At 35.4% G+C, this 19,934-nt stretch overlaps 1 protein-coding gene across 1 annotated transcript; it reads right to left on the bottom strand.

Annotated features, from left to right (window-relative positions):
- Positions 1-9,819: 9,819 nt before the first annotated feature.
- LOC116109556 (mediator of RNA polymerase II transcription subunit 15a-like) lies at positions 9,820-18,022 on the bottom strand. The gene is made up of 8 exons (XM_031395785.1): positions 18,002-18,022; positions 16,329-16,452; positions 15,000-15,111; positions 14,621-14,714; positions 12,695-12,765; positions 12,328-12,402; positions 10,689-12,036; positions 9,820-10,490 (listed from the first exon to the last, which is right to left on the bottom strand). The coding sequence occupies exons 2-8, from the start codon at positions 16,439-16,441 to the stop codon at positions 9,820-9,822; spliced, it is 2,484 nt and encodes an 827-aa protein (XP_031251645.1). The 5' UTR covers positions 16,442-16,452; positions 18,002-18,022.
- Positions 18,023-19,934: the final 1,912 nt, after the last annotated feature.

The raw sequence follows: 19,934 nt of genomic DNA, 5'->3' as shown, positions 1-19,934 counted from the left end.
GTAAATTGGATTCCTATAATTGAGATGATAATTCATGCATTCATAACATGTTTGAATAGATTTAACCAACTCTACATGCCAAAAAGCTTGATGGAATAGACCAAGTTGCAAGTGAAGTTTTCAGTGTCTTAAGAGAAGAATTCTGAAGAATGTTATTACCTTGATCTGACGGTTTGTTGCTATTACCAGCGGCATTGGGTGGCAACGAATTAGGCATAGGATTTTGAGATTTTGACTCCATTGAAAGCATCTTCAAAGATATTTTCCGCAAATAATCCGACTGAAATTTGAGATAAATACAAAATTTCAAATCTCGTAGTACTTAAATTCCAAATTCTCGCACATGCACCAAAAAAAAAAAAAAAAATGACCTAATGGTGCAAATGCATTGTTAAACATAAAAGAACAAATAAATAACTGAAAGAAATGATCTAAAAAATTTACGAATAAAATGACAGAGGTTCAATATGGTAAGAGAATCTCCCTTGGAAAGCTCCATGGTATGATGAGAGGCAAAAGTTAAAAAAGAAATACGATATTTGAAAAGTAGTAAGAATAGGATTGGCTAGCACAAAAATGAAGTGCAAATATATGGAAATAGGTTATATATATATAGAGAGAGGTTGATGAACATTATTGAACTCAGATCAAAATTTTACCTGACTTGTTGCAGCAGTATATATCTTCTCCTCAAATCTTCCAGCAATTTTCTTGAGTTCATTCAATCCCTCTTGACCAGAAAAAGGAAGATGCCTCTTCAGTGTATCCGTGCTACGCAGAATAAAACATAAATGAGTTGCTGATCGTGCAAGTATTGTTCTTACCAAGAAAACCTTTATTTGGTAATTTATAGTAATGTAACAACCGAACCATGAAAGAAATTTTTGCGAAAGCACCAACTTGAAACTAACCTTAATTTTCCATAACTTATTTAAATTAAAACCGTATATTTCATGACAGCTTAGCCTTTCATACCAAAAAGAACCAAGGAATGTTTGTACAATCAATGTTGAGAATGAAATTTTAGGTTGTATGCTCATAAATATTAGTAGCGAAATAGGAATATTCTTTCAAAGCAACTTATAAAACTAACAGTCATATGCTAACTCAATGACTCAAACTATTTTCAGCATCCTATTTTTAATACAAGTTTAGTTTCAAACTCATAATGTTGCTGCCAGAAAAGAGAGTAGATATTAGCCAAGTGAAGTGATCCTGATCCTCCATGGAAAAGAATTTGGAGTAAATAAATATCTCTTGATGTCCAAAAGAATGGACTTAATAATGACATTAGTCATAAGCCATGTTTATCATCACATGAGACCACATAATTCTAGAACAATAACTCCACCTCGAGCAAGATGGTGACACATCAATATCTGGTTTACGACATGCCATTTTAAAATACCTTAAATCCTTTAATTTGTAGTGGAACATCTTTCACACTCCCTGGTTTCCATGTTAACTCAATATAAGTAGACATTAATGATATGGGACTGTTAAGGAAGACACCTCTTTTGCTATCATTGACCTGTTATTTCTCTATAGCTCAGTTACAATGGTACTCCAAACTATATTTTTGAGACAAAAATGTATTCTCATGTAGTAACATTATTCAAAATGAAGTAGTAGTCCAGAATGACAGAATGCATTAAACCCTATCAGATGAATTAGGCACCCAAGTTTTATATTCGTAATCCACAGACTGGCCCCCTATCTGCTAGCTGATCCATGCTTCAATTCTCAACGTTCACATGCTCAACTTAACGAAAAACTTGTCAACAGCGGATAAAGAGTCGTTTATGGTGGTCTCACTAACTAGTGACTGACTTCTAGCCCTTTTTTTTTGTTGATTTGTGAGAACTTCAGTAACCATGCAAATCACTACAATCGCCTATAGGATCCAAGACTTTCCAAGGCAAATTGCAAAACTGGGAGTGTTTTTTAAGCAACAGATTTACAGCAGGGAGAAAAAGAAAAAGGCACTTACATCTTGTTGACAATTATTTGTCGTGAATCAGGCTGCAAGTGATTTCTCCAATCACCAGTGTCCATGACGGGTTCTCCGCCTTGAGAAGTAGGCCTCCAATTATTGGTATCCATCAAATTCTAACCTAAAAACAAAGTAGCAAACACTACATAAAAATTAAAATCCATAACAAAATAAACCCGCCAAGAAGAAAAAGAACAAATAAAAAAGAAAAGAACGTTCATTTTGGGAAAGTAGACGTCAAAAGTGATTATTAGGATTAGAAATACATTTTATGTTTCTCCACTTAACAGCAAACCACTTTAAAAGGGATCCACTATTCCTAATACATAATTATGCATACAAAAACAAAAAACACAAACAATATTACACAGCCCTTGTCAGCCCAAGTCTAACTGAAATAATAACAATAGAGACCTAACCTCTTCAACAATCTTTGTGGGTAAGTTGGGCCGTGGATCAGTTTGATTGAATATGAATCCATATTATTAAACAAGAAATAAGAAATACCAAAAGAAAGGTATAGGACTAATATTTCGCTAATTCTTCCTAGTTAATAATTTCTTGAAGTTTTATAAGACAAAATGTGCTGAGAGATAAGGTTATGGCTCAGTTTATATCTTTCTTCTCTCTTCATTATGCATGATTGCATACACCAAAGTGTAGAACAATACACCTGAAACCTCGTTTCCCAACCGCTACATATACAACACGAAATCTAACCAATATAGTCAAAAGAGCCGCAATACCTAATCCTTACTGGAGTAAATAATATTGATCATACCATAATTATGCACAACCAGCATGCTACAACCCAAGCAAAAACACAATATGTCACAGCATACACACATTTTATTCTTATTAAACGTTAGAGTTAGCTATCCTTTATGGTAACATAGCTTCCTTGTATAGAGAACTCTCTGAACTAGCTTTCTCATTGCGCCCAATCATCCATTCAAAAGCAGTCAGTTAAAAACCCTCTGCTTCATTGAGTTTCCCAATCTAAATCCAGTGTAACCCGATCCCTTTTAGTCAAACAAGCATCTTCGTAGTATCTAAACCTCAAAACACTAATAATGACTAAAGACCCTATCTGAACCTGCGTAGCTGTTGCTGTAAAAGCTTATCCGGGTCGTTTTTTTTACGGGTAAACTCAAATTTCGTAATTTAAGAAAAAACCAGAACAAGGGTCTGTTTGTTTCATAGGAAAATTTAAGTTTTTCCAAGAAAATTAGGAACTTCAAGCTTGTGAATTTGCACGAACAAAAAAAATAAAACACCCGCATAAATAAATAAATCCCAGATAAAAAATAATCGGAAGGAAACAATTTTCACCACAGAATTTGGTTAAAAGAAAAATAAAACGAAAACATAATTCGCCCAATTCTCAAGACGGATCCATCCACTAATTAAACCAATTTGCTCGTTCCAACACACAAAAAATTAAATCTTTTTTTTTTTTTTTAATTTCAGAATAACTCATTTGAGCTCGAATTGACTAACAATTCATACCCACATATCCAAAACGCAACATATTCTTTTGAATGATCGGTGTGACTCGGTTATCTATAATTTTCAGCAAAAAAAAAAAAAAAGAAAAATTATAGGAATATAAAAAAGGGTAAAGACAGCGTAAATAAAAGAGAAGAAGCACCTGTGAATGGTAGTTTGTTGTGTGTGTTTCTTTATCTCTTTGTTAATCTCTCATCTAACGCTAAAGAGAAAGAAAGGAAAGACGAAAGTCGAAGAAGAGAGAGAGGGTCTGATAGGATAGTGATTCTGCTTAGCAAACAGAACCTCCGTTGTTTCCTAAGGACTCTAATTCCCTAAGGGTCTGCTTCGAGTTTTGTTTTTTCCCTGGTTTTGAGTACCTTGAGGTGTATTTAAACCATTACTTATAAAAATTTTTATACGTTGATTTTGATGAGCTCAAAAACCCTTCAAAACTAGTATAATGTATTTTTAAGGGGTTTATAAAATACTCTAAATCGAGGTATTTTGATTAGTTTTAAAATTTTATTCCATAAATACTATATCTAGTTATCTACTATAAAACTATCACATTTACATGAAAAAAAAAAAATTAACCATATTATGCACGTCTTCAACCATATTAAATATAAAACAATTTTAAGCAATCATAAAAAAAAAAAAATTATTAAAATCTCATTTCTAGATGCTTTCTTGGAGAAGTAGAGTCAGAATTTTTCAATCATTTCAGATGCTGCGAAGAATGACAAAGAATGATAATAAGACTTTATCACATTTGAAGTTATAAAATACTAATAAGTAGAAAACAAATAAAGAACTCTTACTTTATAACTGAAAAAACAAAACTCCAAATTACTGGTTAGAGTTTGAATATTTTTATGGGCATATATGTAAATTTATCATTTTAAAAAACTGTTAGAACCGCTAGAAAATAAACTTACAAGCACAGGTTGGGTGTTTTAAAAACTGCTACTAAAAGCCCCTCAAAACTATTACAATGGTTTATCCTCAAAACCGCTACAGTGGTTTACTCTCATAACCGCTACCATGAAACTCCCAAGCGGACCCTAATTCAAATCTAATAAAATACTTTATCCTAATTATTTTAATTCTATTCTAATTCTAAAATAATCCTAACAGTGCCTTCCCTTTCGGCTCAAACTCGTCCTCAAGGTTGCAAGGTACGACACTATCAATAGCAGTTATCCCGGTTCATCCTTGCGCTTATCATCATCCTCCTCCATTAGCAAGAGAAAGAACTTGGCCCTGCTGCGACGCCTAGGTTGAAAGCACTCATCGCAATTATAGCACAAACCTTTGTTGCACAGTTCTTGCATTTGTGTCACCGTGAGTCGCTTAACAGGCAAGGAACCCAATTAGTTTGGAGTCGATAAAAGGGCTTGCTACGCTGAAGGAACATTAAGAGCTAATTTATTAGGATCCCACGATATGGGGTCGGCAAATTGCCCATATAAGTGTAGATCCTACAGCTTGTCCTCTTGCAAGTGAGCAAGACTCATGGCGTGGTTGAGGGTGTGAGGCCGGAAGGACTGCACCTCCCCTTAGATTTCCGATTTGAGCCCTGATATGAAGCAGCTTAAAAGGAACGCACTTGGAAGTCCAAAAACTTGATTAGAGACTTCCTCAAATTTTGTTTAATAAGCGACGACAAAACCTGCTTGAGTAAGTTTGGCCAACTACCATTGGTAATCCACAAATTCCGAAGACCCAAAACGAACATCTAAATCCTGCAAGAAAGAATGTCAGGAATGGATCTGCCCATTGGAATGCATCCAGCGATATCAGGATAGAGCTAGCCCATCCATGTGGAAGTAAGAGATCGTCAACCGTTGCTCGATAGGGGTACTATGGTAATCAAAGAATTGCTCGGCTTTAAACCTCTAGGCACGGGGATCCATGCCATCAAAGCGAGACACCTCCAATCGGAAAGGCTTAAAAGGTGGCATAGACCCAAAACAACGTAAACTCGAGTCGAGCAGGGGGAGTACCATCGCCACTCGCATCACTGTCCCCCAGGGGCTCTTTTAATCGTCGTCTTTGTTCTAGCTTGGCGTCAATGTTAGTCGGTTTTAGTGTAATAGCCTTCAAAAGACCTTCTTAGGAGTCAAGTTTGGCCCTATGTTGAGAGACAAGTTCATCCAGAGCCTTTAGGCGAGAAGGGTTAGCCATGGAAAGGGAATGAGAGCACCAAATGATAAGATAGTGTTTCTGCTTAGAGAATTTAGGAAAAAGAACTTTATTGATTATTGCCTGTCAAACCTTAATTGTTTTATGCTTTATATAGCCTTACACATTATCCTAATCCTATAAGGACTCTAATTGCTTAATTCAAATCTAATAAGGTATTATATCCTAATTATAAAAGAATAATAAGATAATCCTAATTTTATCCTAATAAGATAATAACATAATTATAGAAAGATATAACCTAATTATTTTAATTCTATCCTAATTCTAAAATAATCCTAACAGGGTCAGGGCAGGAGGTGTTTAATTGTTTCGTTTTGTTTATGGATATTCCCTTATTTATATCTCATCTCCATTCAAACTAAAACGATTTTTTTTTTCTTTTATTTATGAGTAAACGACATGTTCCCACCCAAGGTTTAGCGAAACCCAAGGTTAGCATCCCTGGTTTCATAAATTTCAGATTCCCACCCTTAAATGAACGTCTTCAGTCACGATTAGGTTCTGAGATGTGTTATTACCAAACTACCCTTCACCCATTCCAAACCACCATCATAGCCCATTCCAAACCACCCCATCCCAAACTGCCACCATAGTCGGCCAATACCACCCCATTTCAAACCACCACCACAGTCGGCCCACCCTACAAAGTAGCACCAATAGTTGGCCAAACAACCACCATAGCCCATTCCAAACTACCACCACAGTTGGCCAAACCACCCATTCCAAACAACCACCATAGCCGACCAAACCACCCCATTCCAAACCACCACCACAGCCAACCAAACCACCCCATTTCAAGCTACCACCACAGCCAGCCCACCCTACAAAGTAGCACCCACAAGCCCTCACCTACCTCTCCAAAACAACACCCACCATGAAGCAAATCAACCCAACACAAGAAATGTTGAAAACTAGATCAAATCAAACAAACATTCAACCAGAACTCTTAAAAACCAATCAATTCTCTGAATTAATCATCAAAATTACCCAATTTACCAAAAATCACGAAGGAGAACATGAACCTCATTACTGGCGAATGACAATTGAACTGTTGAAGGGGATATGGGGGTTTTGAAGAGTTAGAGCCACTAGTAGCAATGGTGGTGACCAATTTGATTTTGGTCATTGGAAAAGACCAGAATTTGATGAAAAACGACTGAATCCTAGCCCTAACGGCGCCAATGAATGGTGACTAGACGATTGAAGGGGATATGGGGGTTTTGAAGAGTTGGAGCTGCTGGTTGTAGTAGTGGTGACCAATTCAATTTTGGTCTCCGAAAATGATCATAATCCGATGAAGAACGAACGAATCCTAACCTAACGACGTCAGCGAATGGCAACTGAACGGTTGAAGGGGACATGGGGGTTTTGAAGAGTTAGAGCCGCTGGTTGCAGTGGTGGTGACCAATTTGATTTTAGTCACTGGAAACGGCCAAAATCCGACAAAGAACAACCGAATCCTAACCCTAACGGCGCTGGCAATTAAAGAGGTCAATGAGTCAGAAAACAGAGGGGTTTTGGTAATGTGAGGGTGCTGAAGCTAATGGTGGTGTCGGTGAAGTCCAATTCCGGCAAAAAATAGCAAGATCAAGCGCGAGAGTTGTTTTCACACGGTTGAGGGGTTTGAGATGTGGGGTTATTTGACTTTTTAATTTCAAATTATGGTAAAGACTATTTTAGCCTTTTAACTATTAAATAAACAAAAGGGTGTTATTTTAAGGGTGAGAATTTGGAATAAATGAAACCATGAGTACTAACCTTGAATTTCGCTAATCCTCGAGTGGGAACATGTCGTTTACTCTTTATTTATGTATAATAGGGTACTGATAAAATTACTACGGTAATGTTACCTATTATATGGTGTTGATAATTTAACTTCATAGGGTTGTGCTGTATATTTGTATTGGCCCATTTACATTTGACCCCTATCTTTTGCAAAAAAGTCAGTTGCCACCGTTGTCATATTGTTATCAACGAAGTATGTCATATGGTGTAATGACTAAACTAACCCTAAAGCATTTACTCTTGAAATTTTAAGACATTTCCTAGTTAACAATGACAAATTAATCAAAATCTTTAATACTAACAAAATTTATCTAGGATCTAACTCTTTTCCAATTTCACATGAAATAAATAAAAAATATTCAATATAATCAAACTCCAAATTCTTTTTAAAACAAGGGGTAACAAACTACTATTTTGTAAAAAATAGTGTGAGAAAACTTAATTCAACTATGTTGAATTTGATTCTATAATCTTGGCTTAATAAAGTTAACCAATTTAGGGGCCATGATGGTTGGTTGCTGTGAGATAGCTTCCCATGAGGATTAGTCGAGGTGAGTCTAAGTTGACCCAAATGTCTAAGTTATAAAAAAGAAAAAAAAAATTAAACAATTTATTATCAAAGTTAAAAGTTAGATGGGTCTAATAAAATTTTCTTTTTTTTATATTATTATGATTTCAAATATTATGTTTAATTTTTTTCCTTTGTGGGTTATATTAATTTATAATTGTGTGATAAGTGATATGTATATAATCACAACAACTGACATTATAAATATTAGAATATTAATTTAGTATGTGTTAATTTTCCACAAGTACTTTAATGATAAAATGATAATTTATTTTACCATTGCATTAAGGTTAAGTGTTCAACGGCCAACTTTACCTCGGATTTCAATAAATAAACAAAAAATATTATTCCAATACTTTAACCATTAATATATTTCATAGAGAAAAAACCAATTAATTGAAGTACACGTAAACTAGTTTAAACACTTCGATCATTAAAAAAAATAATAATAATAAAAGAATCAAATTGTTGCTTGTTGATATGAAATTCAAAGATTGTGGTAAAGCTTAAGGTGGTGAGATCAATGGAAAATTTGATGAACAAAACAATAATAATATCAAATTCAAGATACCCATTTTTTTTTTTTTTTTTTCAATGATCGGGGGTGTTTAGACTTTAGACTAATTTAAACACATCTCAACTAATCTTTCAGAATCTTAAAACCATTGGTCGAGTAAGAGCTCTATGACTAGATAGTAGATACCCATTTCATTTCATTTCCTATTCACATCAATCTAATTATTTAAATTAAAATTAATTTAGAATTTTTGTATAATAAAGACAAATGAGATTGGAAGGTGAATATGGTTAACAAATAGTTAAGAGTTGGTAACATGCAACTGATTATTATTATAGAATTATGAATATTTATTCACTTGAAAACAATTTCAAAAAGCACTTTTGAAAAAGCATCTATTAGTGGTATACTGGTATTCCTTGAAGCAATCCTGATACTTTCCGACCAAACAAAGTTTTCCACACATCATTTTTATAAAAGTATTTTTGGATATTATTTTTAAGTGCTTTCAATAGTTTAAAAGCACTTCCAAACATATATATAAACAACTCATTAAAATAGAGTAAAACCTGTACAACTCACATCAAATACCAACTCAAAACACCCTAAAATCGAATTGTTCTCACTGTTAAAAAAAAAGTACTTAAGGATAATGAAAAAAAATCATAAGAATATGTTGTTGGAATTTTTTCACAATGTTGTTTTTTTCATTTTTTTTTTTTTTTTTATAAGTGAGATGTTCATATCAACTTTCGCACACCTCAACTATCCGGGCCAACCCCTTGGGGTTTCACAATGTTATATTCATAGTTTCCAATTCACTGTATCTTCAATATTTTATCCCAATCCCAAGTATTATAAATTTATAAGAAAACTTCAACGAGGAACTTGACAAAAAACCTTTTGGTAGACCTGCTCATGCATACCACCCGCATTTGCATGTCTTGCCTGGACTGTGCAAGCTAGAGAAGCTTAATTGATCAACATTGGGTAAATTTAAGTTAAATGGAATTTGTACCAAGGAAAATTAACTCATACCATGAATCAGGCTCTGCATACCATAACCCCAGCAATAAGAAAATTATACTTATACACGTGGCATAGAGTTCAATGATCAAAGAACACTCCAAATGAAATGAACAATCATGCAATAAAAAGGAAATTCCAATATTATAAGAAAAACTGCGATCGCATATGCAAATTTTTACAGTGGAATTGACAGCAATATAGAAAACAAATCGCAGGCAAGTATAAAGTTCAAACGAGATAAAGGAACCACAACAGTACAGAAACAAAGAATACACAAAATATTAGAGCATGATTTATCTGTTGCTGCAGTTTTGGAAGATTACTCTTCTGTCCTAGCAACCGCTGGTGTAGTTGCTGCTCAATATCTCCAACACTATATTGTTGGCCAATCAACTGATTCTGCGGCATGTTTGCAGCTTTTGAAAGTTGCCCCATTAGCTGCTGCTGCTGTTTTTGTGAAGGCATCATTGACGGCAGTGTTATAGGTGCTGCTGGTTTTGTGAAGGCAGCTTTTGACGGCATATGCTGTTGTGGGTTCTGGGATTGGTGTTGTTGCAGCAGGGGAAGAACCTGTAGCATTGCTTGCATTTCCCTCTGAGAATTGGCAAAGAGATTGGAGGGCACCCCTTGTCCCATTGAAGGTAATGTGTTTTGTGAAACAACAGATATATTTTGCATGGTGGAATTTTGGTTTACAACACTGGGGATTGGAGTCTTTGTTAAACCAGAGACAGAAGGAAGCAAAAATGGCAATCCAGAAGAACCCGGAAGTCCAGTTGATGTCATGTTATTCTGAATGTACTGGGAGAACAGCTGTTGGCATGGCTGAGACTGATTGGCTGACAATGGGATACGAAGTGATTGCCCTTGGTTATGAACTTGGTTTTGCATGCCAGTCCCTATTTAAAATAGGAAAACCAAAGAAAGAATAAGATATACCAACCAACTTAAGAGGGATAAAACATCCCAGAAACATAACCATGAAAGCGGGTAACAATATTAAAAAGGTCATTTGAACACCAAGATAAACAAAATGGTATTTGAGATGGATTCAGATTCAGAGTGGACAAGAAGCTGCTCTGTAGCACTGGACTTGCCTGAAACGGTTGTCAAGAAATTACCATGAGTGCCATCTGGACCAGTAAACTCAGCAAGCAAAGGTGCTGCTGATATCCCAGGAGTGCCAATTGCAACAGACATTGCTGCTGCTTGTGTATTAGAATTTAGTTGATGTGCGATATTTCCAGCATTTGCTTGTGAGGAAATACCAGAAATTGGTTTATCAGAATCCCCAGGCATGGGTGAGGGAGCCAAAGGTGTTGAAGGAGATGGCAAGATCAAAGGAGAGCTTGCAGATTGCAAGGGGGTTCCAGTTTTTGTGAGTGATGAAAGCAGATTCTGCTGGTCGACCTGTGGAGAAGAATGTTGTGGCATTTGAGGGGATGCAGCCTGAACCATTTGGGGAGAAGAAATAGGAAATGTAGCTCCCGGCTTCATCTGCTGATGGGGATAGACTGAGCATTGGCTTGATAGCAGATGTTGCTGAAAGACCCCAGGCTTAACACCCATCCCCTGTCGCATCTTCATGTCACTCACATCATTCATCTGATGCAGCTGTGGCATTTGATGCGTCTGCATCTGCCCCGGCAGCTGCTGCTTTGCTTGCTGGTGCAACTGCTGCTGCTGTTGCTGTTGCTGTTGCTGTTGCATTAGCTGTTGCTTCTGCATCATTTGATTCTGTATCTGGCGCTGTTGCATTTGTTGTTTGAGCTGTTGGGACTGCAGCAATTGTTGCTGCTCCTGTTTCATATGCTGGTGTTGTAGCATATTTGAATTTGACTGGAGGGGATTAATATTTGACGGCAGCATATTAACTCCACTTTGTGATGACAAAGTATTCATGTTTGCCTGTTGAGAAGTACCCACAGAATTTTGTTGTAGAGATCCAACAGAAACCTGATGCAATGAGTTCAGTGAATTTCCTTGTCCTGAATCCAAATTGGAACCTGGCTGCAAGGAATTTAACATGTTTTGTGATGCTGTTGAGACCCCCGACATAGAAGACATAGAATTATGCTGCATATTTGTCATATTGTTCTGTGGCATTGTTCCAACAGAACCTTGTAAGTTCATTGATTGCATCTGTGGGTTCATTTGATTGTCATGGGGCTGAACTTGACTAAGTTGTGACTGTGGCTGCGGCATGGAATGCATATGAGGTGGGGGAAGTTGCCCTGGCTGCAGTGAAGAAACAGGCTTCCTGGGCCTATTTGTATTTATAAAATTGATAATCTGCTTCTCGTAGGAACCCAGCTTTTCCCTAAAATTAGGTGAGATATTACTTTTGGACACCTGTAAGAATGTTATAATACGCTCCAACATAGTCTTAAAAATTTTCAGCTTCTCAAGCTGCTCCGACTTTGGTTGTTGAGGAAGAGAATCATGCTGGCAAGCAGAGAGAACACCAGTTTACAGTGTAAGAACCAGAATCCAATAAATGGAACAAATAACAAATTAACAAAATGTTTGAGCTAACATGTTGGTAAAAAAGATATTTGTTTTCTTCTTTTAAAAAGAAAAGTAAAAGATGTACTAAAAAAAACAGGTGAGTTAAAATTGATTAGCAAATGACACCTAAAGATGCATGCTATTAACTCCAGAGCTAAGATGAAATCCCAGTAAAGAATATGGTTAGGCATTAATTTTCAAGGAAATATACAAAAACGAATCATTTACCTGCTGCAATTTAGTAGCAATTTTGTTATACATATCATTTAATTCGGGAAAATACATGTCCTTCATGGCTTTAATCTGCAAAGTAAAAATTTTGCAAGACATCATTGTTAGATTCATCATTTTTTTCAAAAAATAATAGTAGTTGCATATACAATCATGAGTTATTGAGAATTCTTTCACAATGGTAAAATCCTTGTTCTAATTGGTTATTCCTGTTGTGCTAGCTACTACAGTCATGCCATATGGACTGGTTATTTCCAATCCAAAATTTCAACCCTATAAAAACCTATGTCCACACCTTCAATATTTTCTTTCAAGTATTATAAGTAAACTTCATCTAAGGGAAGGGACATGACAAACAAAGTACCTTTTGATAGACCTCCTCTTGCCAATCACCCCCATTTGCTTGTCCAGTCTGGGCTGTGGAATCTAGAGATGCTAACATTATAAAAATTGTGTACATGTAAGTTAAATGGGAACTAATTACAAGGAAAAATAATTGAGAGAAACATGAGTCAGACTCAGGTCACCACGTCTCTAGCAAAAGGAAAATTATTATTATTCATGTACCATACAGTTAAATGATCAGAAAACACTCCAAATGAGATGAAGAAATCATGCACACCACCTAAATTTCCAATAGCATTAGCTAAATGTGACACAGGATTGACAGGAACACAGATATCAAATCCCAGGCAACTAGGCAATTTATATGATATAAATGAACCAAGGAGTATAATGAAGTAGGGTTGATGTAGGAAGTTTTAGTTATTTTACTTTTCTTGTTTAGAGTCATAATTATTTTCCTATATTAATTAAGTTTCATAATTTAGGTTAACTTAGATTAGTTAAACTTGGTTTTCCTAATTGAATATTATTTGTTTTTCTTCTTTAACAAGGAATTTTGGTTACTAAGGAATTGTATTTATCTTATTTGAGTAGTATCAGGAATGGTCAAGTATAAAAAGGGTTGTTATGTTACAAGCAATTCATGGTTTATCGATATATTTTTGAGTTCCATTTGGGATTTCTTGTCTGTGGATTTGACATCCTTAATAAAGCTATGTGTTTCCGCTTTGTCAAGGGTTCACCAGAAAACCATTAGTACAACAAAAGATTAGAGCATCAGTTTCTCCCACAACAAGAATAAATACAAAGACAGCATTTATGCACTCTTCCCACAAGAACGATGACAAAACAAATTTACTGCTTCTCACAATCAACCACATATACCATAATCCCTAGACACTCAACCGGATAAATTACAAAGTCTTGAGTAAGAGAAAAGAAGGTCAAAACGAATTATAAAGATTTTCTTCCATTGCATGGTTAATCATGAGGTGTAAATGCCAAGATTAAAAGGTAAAGCTGTTGAGGCGTCAACTCACACACTTAAAAATTTAAATTCAAACCACATGTCTCAATATAAGCAACTCTAGAAGTGAAGGAACACACCAATTTGGAATATATCCAAACACAAGATTACAGACATACTAGTCTATATAGACATATCCATTGGTGTCAGTTGCATACTTACTTGTCATTTACTGATTTTGATGAAATCACAGAATTTTAATACAAAAATCATATTTGGGTGAGATAATGTATGTCGGTGGAAAATTTTCAAAAATTCCCAGACATGGATTTTAGAAAAGAATTCAAAACCAGTTCTTTCTCATGAAATAAATAAAAACTAATAACCAAGCCTTTTGGTTGCCCATCTTGTTAATTCACTCTAGGGAATTAATTATCTTTTTAAATGGCATGTGCAATTTCATACAGCCAAAGATGTCGCCCATCTTGTTATTTTTGTTACCAATACAGAATCTATTGTATTCCACACCAGGAATAAACAATCAGTTATAGTGAATAATACATGTTTAATATGTTAAACTACCCTAAATCCATTGAGTGTAACATCTAGTATGATATCTACTTAATACCTTAAGCTTTTGGTTGCATCTTGCCAATAAAAAATACTTCCAAACTTTAAAATATACATTGTCGTTTCCAGGGTACCAACATTTTTGGGACAAGTTTGACGCACGACACCTTGTGTCCTTCTCAAAACACAAAGCTTGTCATCAATATCTAAAAGCTGTAGATTATTAATTGGATTACTATAATTGAGATGATAATTCATGCATTCATGACATGTTTGAATAGATTTAACCAACTCTACCAGCCAAGAAGCATGATGAAATAGACCAAGTTGCAAGTGAAGTTTTCAGTGTCTTAAGAGAAGAATTCTGAAGAATGTTATCACCTTGATCCGGCAGTTTGTTGCTATTACCAGTGGCATTGGGTGGCAAAGAATTAGGCATAGGATTTTGAGATTTTGACTCCATAGAAAGCATCTTCAAAGATATTTTCCGCAAATAATCTGACTGAAATTTGAGATAAATAACAAATTTCAAATCTCATAGAACTTTAAATTCCAAAATCTCTCACACGCACCCAAAAAAAAAAAAAAAAAAAATGACGTAATGGTGCGAATGCACTATTAAACATAAAGAAACAAGTAAATAAATAAAAGAAATGATCTAAAAAACTAACAAATAAGATGACAAAGGTTCAATACGGTAAGAAAATCTTCCTTGGAAGCTCCAAGGTATGATGAGAGGTATATATATAGATTGATGAACATTATAGAACTCAGATAAAAATTTTACCTGACTTGTTGCAGCAGTATATATCTTCTCCTCAAACCTTCCAGCAATTTTCTTGAGTTCATTCAATCCCTCTTGACCGGAAAAAGGAAGATGCCTCTTCAGTGTATCCATACTGCACAGAATAAAACATAAGTGAGTTGCTGATCATGCAAGTATTGTTCTTACCAAGAAAACCCTTACTTGGTAATCCATAATGTAATGTAACAACCGAACTATGAAAGAAATTTTTGCGAAAGCACCAACTTGAAGCTAACCTTAATTTTCCATAACTTATTTAAATAAAAACCGTATATTTCATGACAGCTTAGCTTTTCATACCAAAAAGAACCAAGGAATGTTTGTACAATCACTGTTGAGAATGAAATTTTAGGTTGTATGCTCGCAAATATTAGTAGCGAAATAGGAACATTCTTTCAAAGCAACTTGTCAAACTAACAGTCATATGCTAATTCAATGACTCAAATTATTTTCAGCTTCCTATTTATAATACAATTTAGTTTCAAACTCATAATTTTGCTGCCAGAAAAAAGAGAGTAGATATTAGCCAAGTGGAGTGATCATGATCCTCCATGGAAAAGAATTTGGAGTAAATAAATATCTCCTGATGTTCAAAAGAATGGACTTAATAATGACATAAGCCATGTTTATCATCACATGAGACCACATAATTCTAGAACAATAACTCCACCACAAGCAAGATGGTGACACATCGATATCTGGATTAAGACATGCCATTTTAAAATACCTTAAATCCTTTTATTTGTAGTGGAATATCTTTCACACTCCCTGGTTTCCATCTTAACTCAATACAAGTAGATATTAATCATAAGGGACTGTTAAGCAAGAAACCTCTTTTGCTATCATTGACCTGTTATTTCTCTATAGCTCACTTACAATGGTAGTCCAAACCATATTTTTGAGACAATAATGTATTCTCATGTAGTAACATTATTAAAAATGAAGTAGTAGTCCAGAATGACAGAATGCATTAAACCCTATCAGATGAATTTGGCACCCAAGTTTTATATTCGTAATCCACAGACTGGCCCCCTATCTGCTAGCTGATCCACGCTTCAATTCTCAATTTTCACAAACTCAACTTGTCAACAGCGGATAAAGAGTCGTTTATGATGGTCTCACTAACTAGTGACTGACTTCTGGCCCTTTTCTTTCTTTCTTTCTTTCTTTTTTTTTTAAGAACTTCAGTAACCATACAAATCCCTACAATCGGCTATAGGATCCAAGACTTTCCAAGGCAAATTGAAAAACTGAGAGTGTTTTTTAAGCAACAGATTAATAGCAGGGAGAAAAAGAAAAAAAGGCACTTACATCTTGTTGACAATTCTTTGTCGTGAATCAGGCTGCAAGTGATTTCTCCAATCACCAGTGTCCATGACGGGTTCTCCGCCTTGAGAAGTAGGCCTCCAATTATTGGTATCCATCAAATTCTAACCTAAAAACAAAGTAGCAAACACTACATAAAAATTAAAATCCATTACAAAATAAACCTGCAAAGAAGAAAAAGAACAAATAAAAAAGAAAAGAACGTTCATTTTGGGAAAGTAGACGTCAAAAGTGATTATTAGGATTAGAAATACATTTTATGTTTCTCCACTTAACAGCAAACCACTTTAAAAGGGATCCACTATTCCTAATACATAATTATGCATACAAAAACAAAAAACACAAACAATATTACACAGCCCTTGTCAGCCCAAGTCTAACTGAAATAATAACAATAGAGACCTAACCTCTTCAACAATCTTTGTGGGTAAGTTGGGCCGTGGATCAGTTTGATTGAATATGTATCCATATTATTAAACAAGAAATAAGAAATACCAAAAGAAAGGTATAGGACTAATATTTCGCTAATTCTTCCTAGTTAATAATTTCTTGAAGTTTTATAAGACAAAATGTGCTGAGAGATAAGGTTATGGCTCAGTTTATATCTTTCTTCTCTCTTCATTATGCATGATTGCATACACCAAAGTGTAGAACAATACACCTGAAACCTCGTTTCCCAACCGCTACATATACAACACGAAATCTAACCAATATAGTCAAAAGAGCCGCAATACCTAATCCTTACTGGAGTATATAATATTGATCATACCATAATTATGCACAACCAGCATGCTACAACCCATGTAAATTCACAATATGTCGCAGCATACACACATTTTATTCTTATTAAACGTTAGAGTTAGCTATCCTTTATGGTAACATAGCTTCCTTGTATAGAGAACTCTCTGAACTAGCTTTCTCATTTCGCCCAATCATCCATTCAAAAGCAGTCAGTTAAAAACCCTCTGCTTCATTGAGTTTCCCAATCTAAATCCAGTGTAACCCGATCCCTTTTAGTCAAACAACCATCTTCGTAGTATCTAAACCTCAGAACACTAATAATGACTAAAGACCCTATCTGAACCTGCGTAGTTGTTGCTGTAAAAGCTTATCTGGGTTGTTTTTCTTACGGGTAAACTCAAATTCCGTAATTTAAGAAAAAACCAGAACATGGGTCTGTTTGTTTCATAGGAAAATTTAAGTATTTCCTCGAAAATTAGGAACTTCGAGCTTGTGAATTTGCACGAACAAAAAAATAATAATAATAAAACACCCGCATAAATAAATAAATACCCAGATAAAAAATAATCGGAAGGAAACAATTTTCAACAAGAATTTGGGGGAAAAAAAACAAAAAAATATAAATCGCACGATTCTCAAGACAGATCCATCCATCAATTAAACAAATTTGCTCGTTCCAACACACAAAAAATTAAATTTTTTTTTTTTTAATTCCAGAATAACTCATTTGAGCTCGAATTGATTAAGAATTCATACCCACAAATCCAAAATGCAATATATTCTTTTGAATGATCGGTGGGACTCTGTTATCTATAATTTTCAGCAAAAAAAAAAGAGAAAAACAAAAAAGACAAACAAGATTATAGGAATATAAAAAGGCGAAGGTAAAGACAGCGTAAATAACAGAGAAGAAGCACCTGTGAATGGTAGTTTGTTGTTGTGTTTTCTATCTCTTTGTTACTCTCTCGTCGAACGCTAGAGAGTGAGAGAAAGAGACGAAAGTCGAAGGAGAGAAAGAGACGGTCAAGGCAGGGTGCGTTTGGTTTAGTATTTTGGATAGGATTTTAGGGATAGTATTGGGTTATTGGATATGGGAGTATTACGAGATAAATTTTAAAAATTTATAAAAAAGCCCTTAGGTTTACTAATTTAAATAAAGACCCTAACATGTAAAATGACAAAAACACCCCCACATCTGCAGTGTCAGATTCCGGCCACCACCGCCGGAATCTGGCCGGAAAATTTCGTTACGGCACAAACTTGTCGGATCTGTGCCGTAACACTTCGTTATGGCCTTTTCCGGCTAGATCCATGGTGGATCTGGCCGGAAAAGGCCAGATCTACGGTTTGTATTGGCCGTCGACGGCCGGAAAAGGCCAAACGACGGCCATCTTTGGCCGTCAGCGACGGCCAAAGATGTGGCCGTCGTTTTCGGTCAACGACGGCCAAGATTTGGCCGTCGTTGACCGTCAACGACGGCCATTTCTTTGGCCGTCGCTGACGGCCAGATCTGGCCTTTTCCGGCCAGATCCGTGGTGGATCTGGCCGGAAAAGGCCACAGCGGTGAACTTCCGGCCATTTCTGGTCGGAAGTTTGGCCGTTGTACAGATTCCGGCTATCACCGACGGTGGTTGCCGGAATCTGACAAGTTGGGTTGATGGGGGTGTTTTTGTTAATTTTTAAACTTTTTTTTTAGGGGGTATTTAGTGAAATTAATAACCTTATGGGGTTAAAATGTAATTAAAAAAAATAGGGTAATATTTTGAGAATATTGTACCAAACGCTATTTGAAAAATAGGATCCAGAATAGGAATAAAAATATTAAACCAAACGCATACTTAATTATTTTGGCTTTCGTTTGTTTCGCTTTTCCATTCCCAAAAAAGTTAAAACAAAATGGCTCGGATTGGTTCATAATTTTGTATTTTTGGAAAACTTTTTTTAAAAAAATTAAAAAATAGTTAAATTGAATGGATATTATGATATAAGATTTATAAATTAATAAAATATCCTAATATTTATTTTTTTACAAAATACCCCATATAATAAAACATTAAAAGTTAAAAAAAATACCCTCAATCCACCCTCAAATACGAATAGCCGGCCACCACCACCGGAAGGTGGCTCGAGTCACTGTATCGATGCATAAACAATTAGATCTTGCCGTTTGTGTACCGATATGGCATTTTCAGACCAGATCCACGATGGATCTAGCCGGGAAATGCTAGATCTATGGCTAGATTTGGCCAGATCTGGCCGTATTTGCTCGTCAACGACTGCCAACAACGGTTGTCATTGATGGTCAACGACAACCGTTGTTGGCCGTCGTTGTCGACTGGTTACGGCCAAAGATCTGGCCTTTTCCAGCCAGATCCAGGATCTGGTCAAAAAAGGCTAGATCGGCGCACTACCTGCCAGATTCAGCCGGTAGTGCGTCATCCTACCAGATTCCGGCCATTTTCTGGCAGTGGTGGCCGGAATCTGGTAAATGTGGATTGTTGGGGTGTTTTTGCAATTTTTTAAAAAATATTTAGAGGTATTTAATTAAATTAACAAATTTAGGGGGTTTAAAAAAAATTGAATAATATTGTGAGTTTTTTTGTATTTTACTGTTTAACTTTTTTGGGAATACTAAAAGTAGTATTCCCAAAATGCAACCAAACGAAGCCAATATCATTATTCTCAAAATATTATTCTATATTTTTCAATTTCTTTTAAATCTCTTAAATTTGTTAATTTAACTAAACACCCCCAAATATTTTTTTTAGAAATTATAAAAACACTCCGGCCACCCTCCAGCGGTGGTGATCGGCTGTCCGTATTTAATGGGTGGATTGGGGGTGTTTTTGT

Source organism: Pistacia vera, unplaced genomic scaffold (assembly GCF_008641045.1).
Source record: "Pistacia vera cultivar Batoury unplaced genomic scaffold, PisVer_v2 Contig582, whole genome shotgun sequence".
Lineage (NCBI taxonomy): Eukaryota > Viridiplantae > Streptophyta > Magnoliopsida > Sapindales > Anacardiaceae > Pistacia > Pistacia vera.
Note: the sequence above shows the minus strand (reverse complement) of the source record. Positions and strands in the feature narration are given on the sequence as shown.

Bases quoted from the DNA above. Each gene is read 5' to 3' on its own strand.
- LOC116109556 (XM_031395785.1), bottom strand. From the start codon at position 16,441: ATGGATACCAATAATTGGAGGCCTACTTCTCAAGGCGGAGAACCCGTC. The intron at 12,037-12,327 runs GTAAATGATTCG...TCTGCTTGCCAG, and splicing joins TTGCTACTAAATTGCAGCAG to CATGATTCTCTTCCTCAACA. The intron at 10,491-10,688 runs GCAAGTCCAGTG...TATTTTAAATAG, and splicing joins TTTCTTGACAACCGTTTCAG to GGACTGGCATGCAAAACCAA.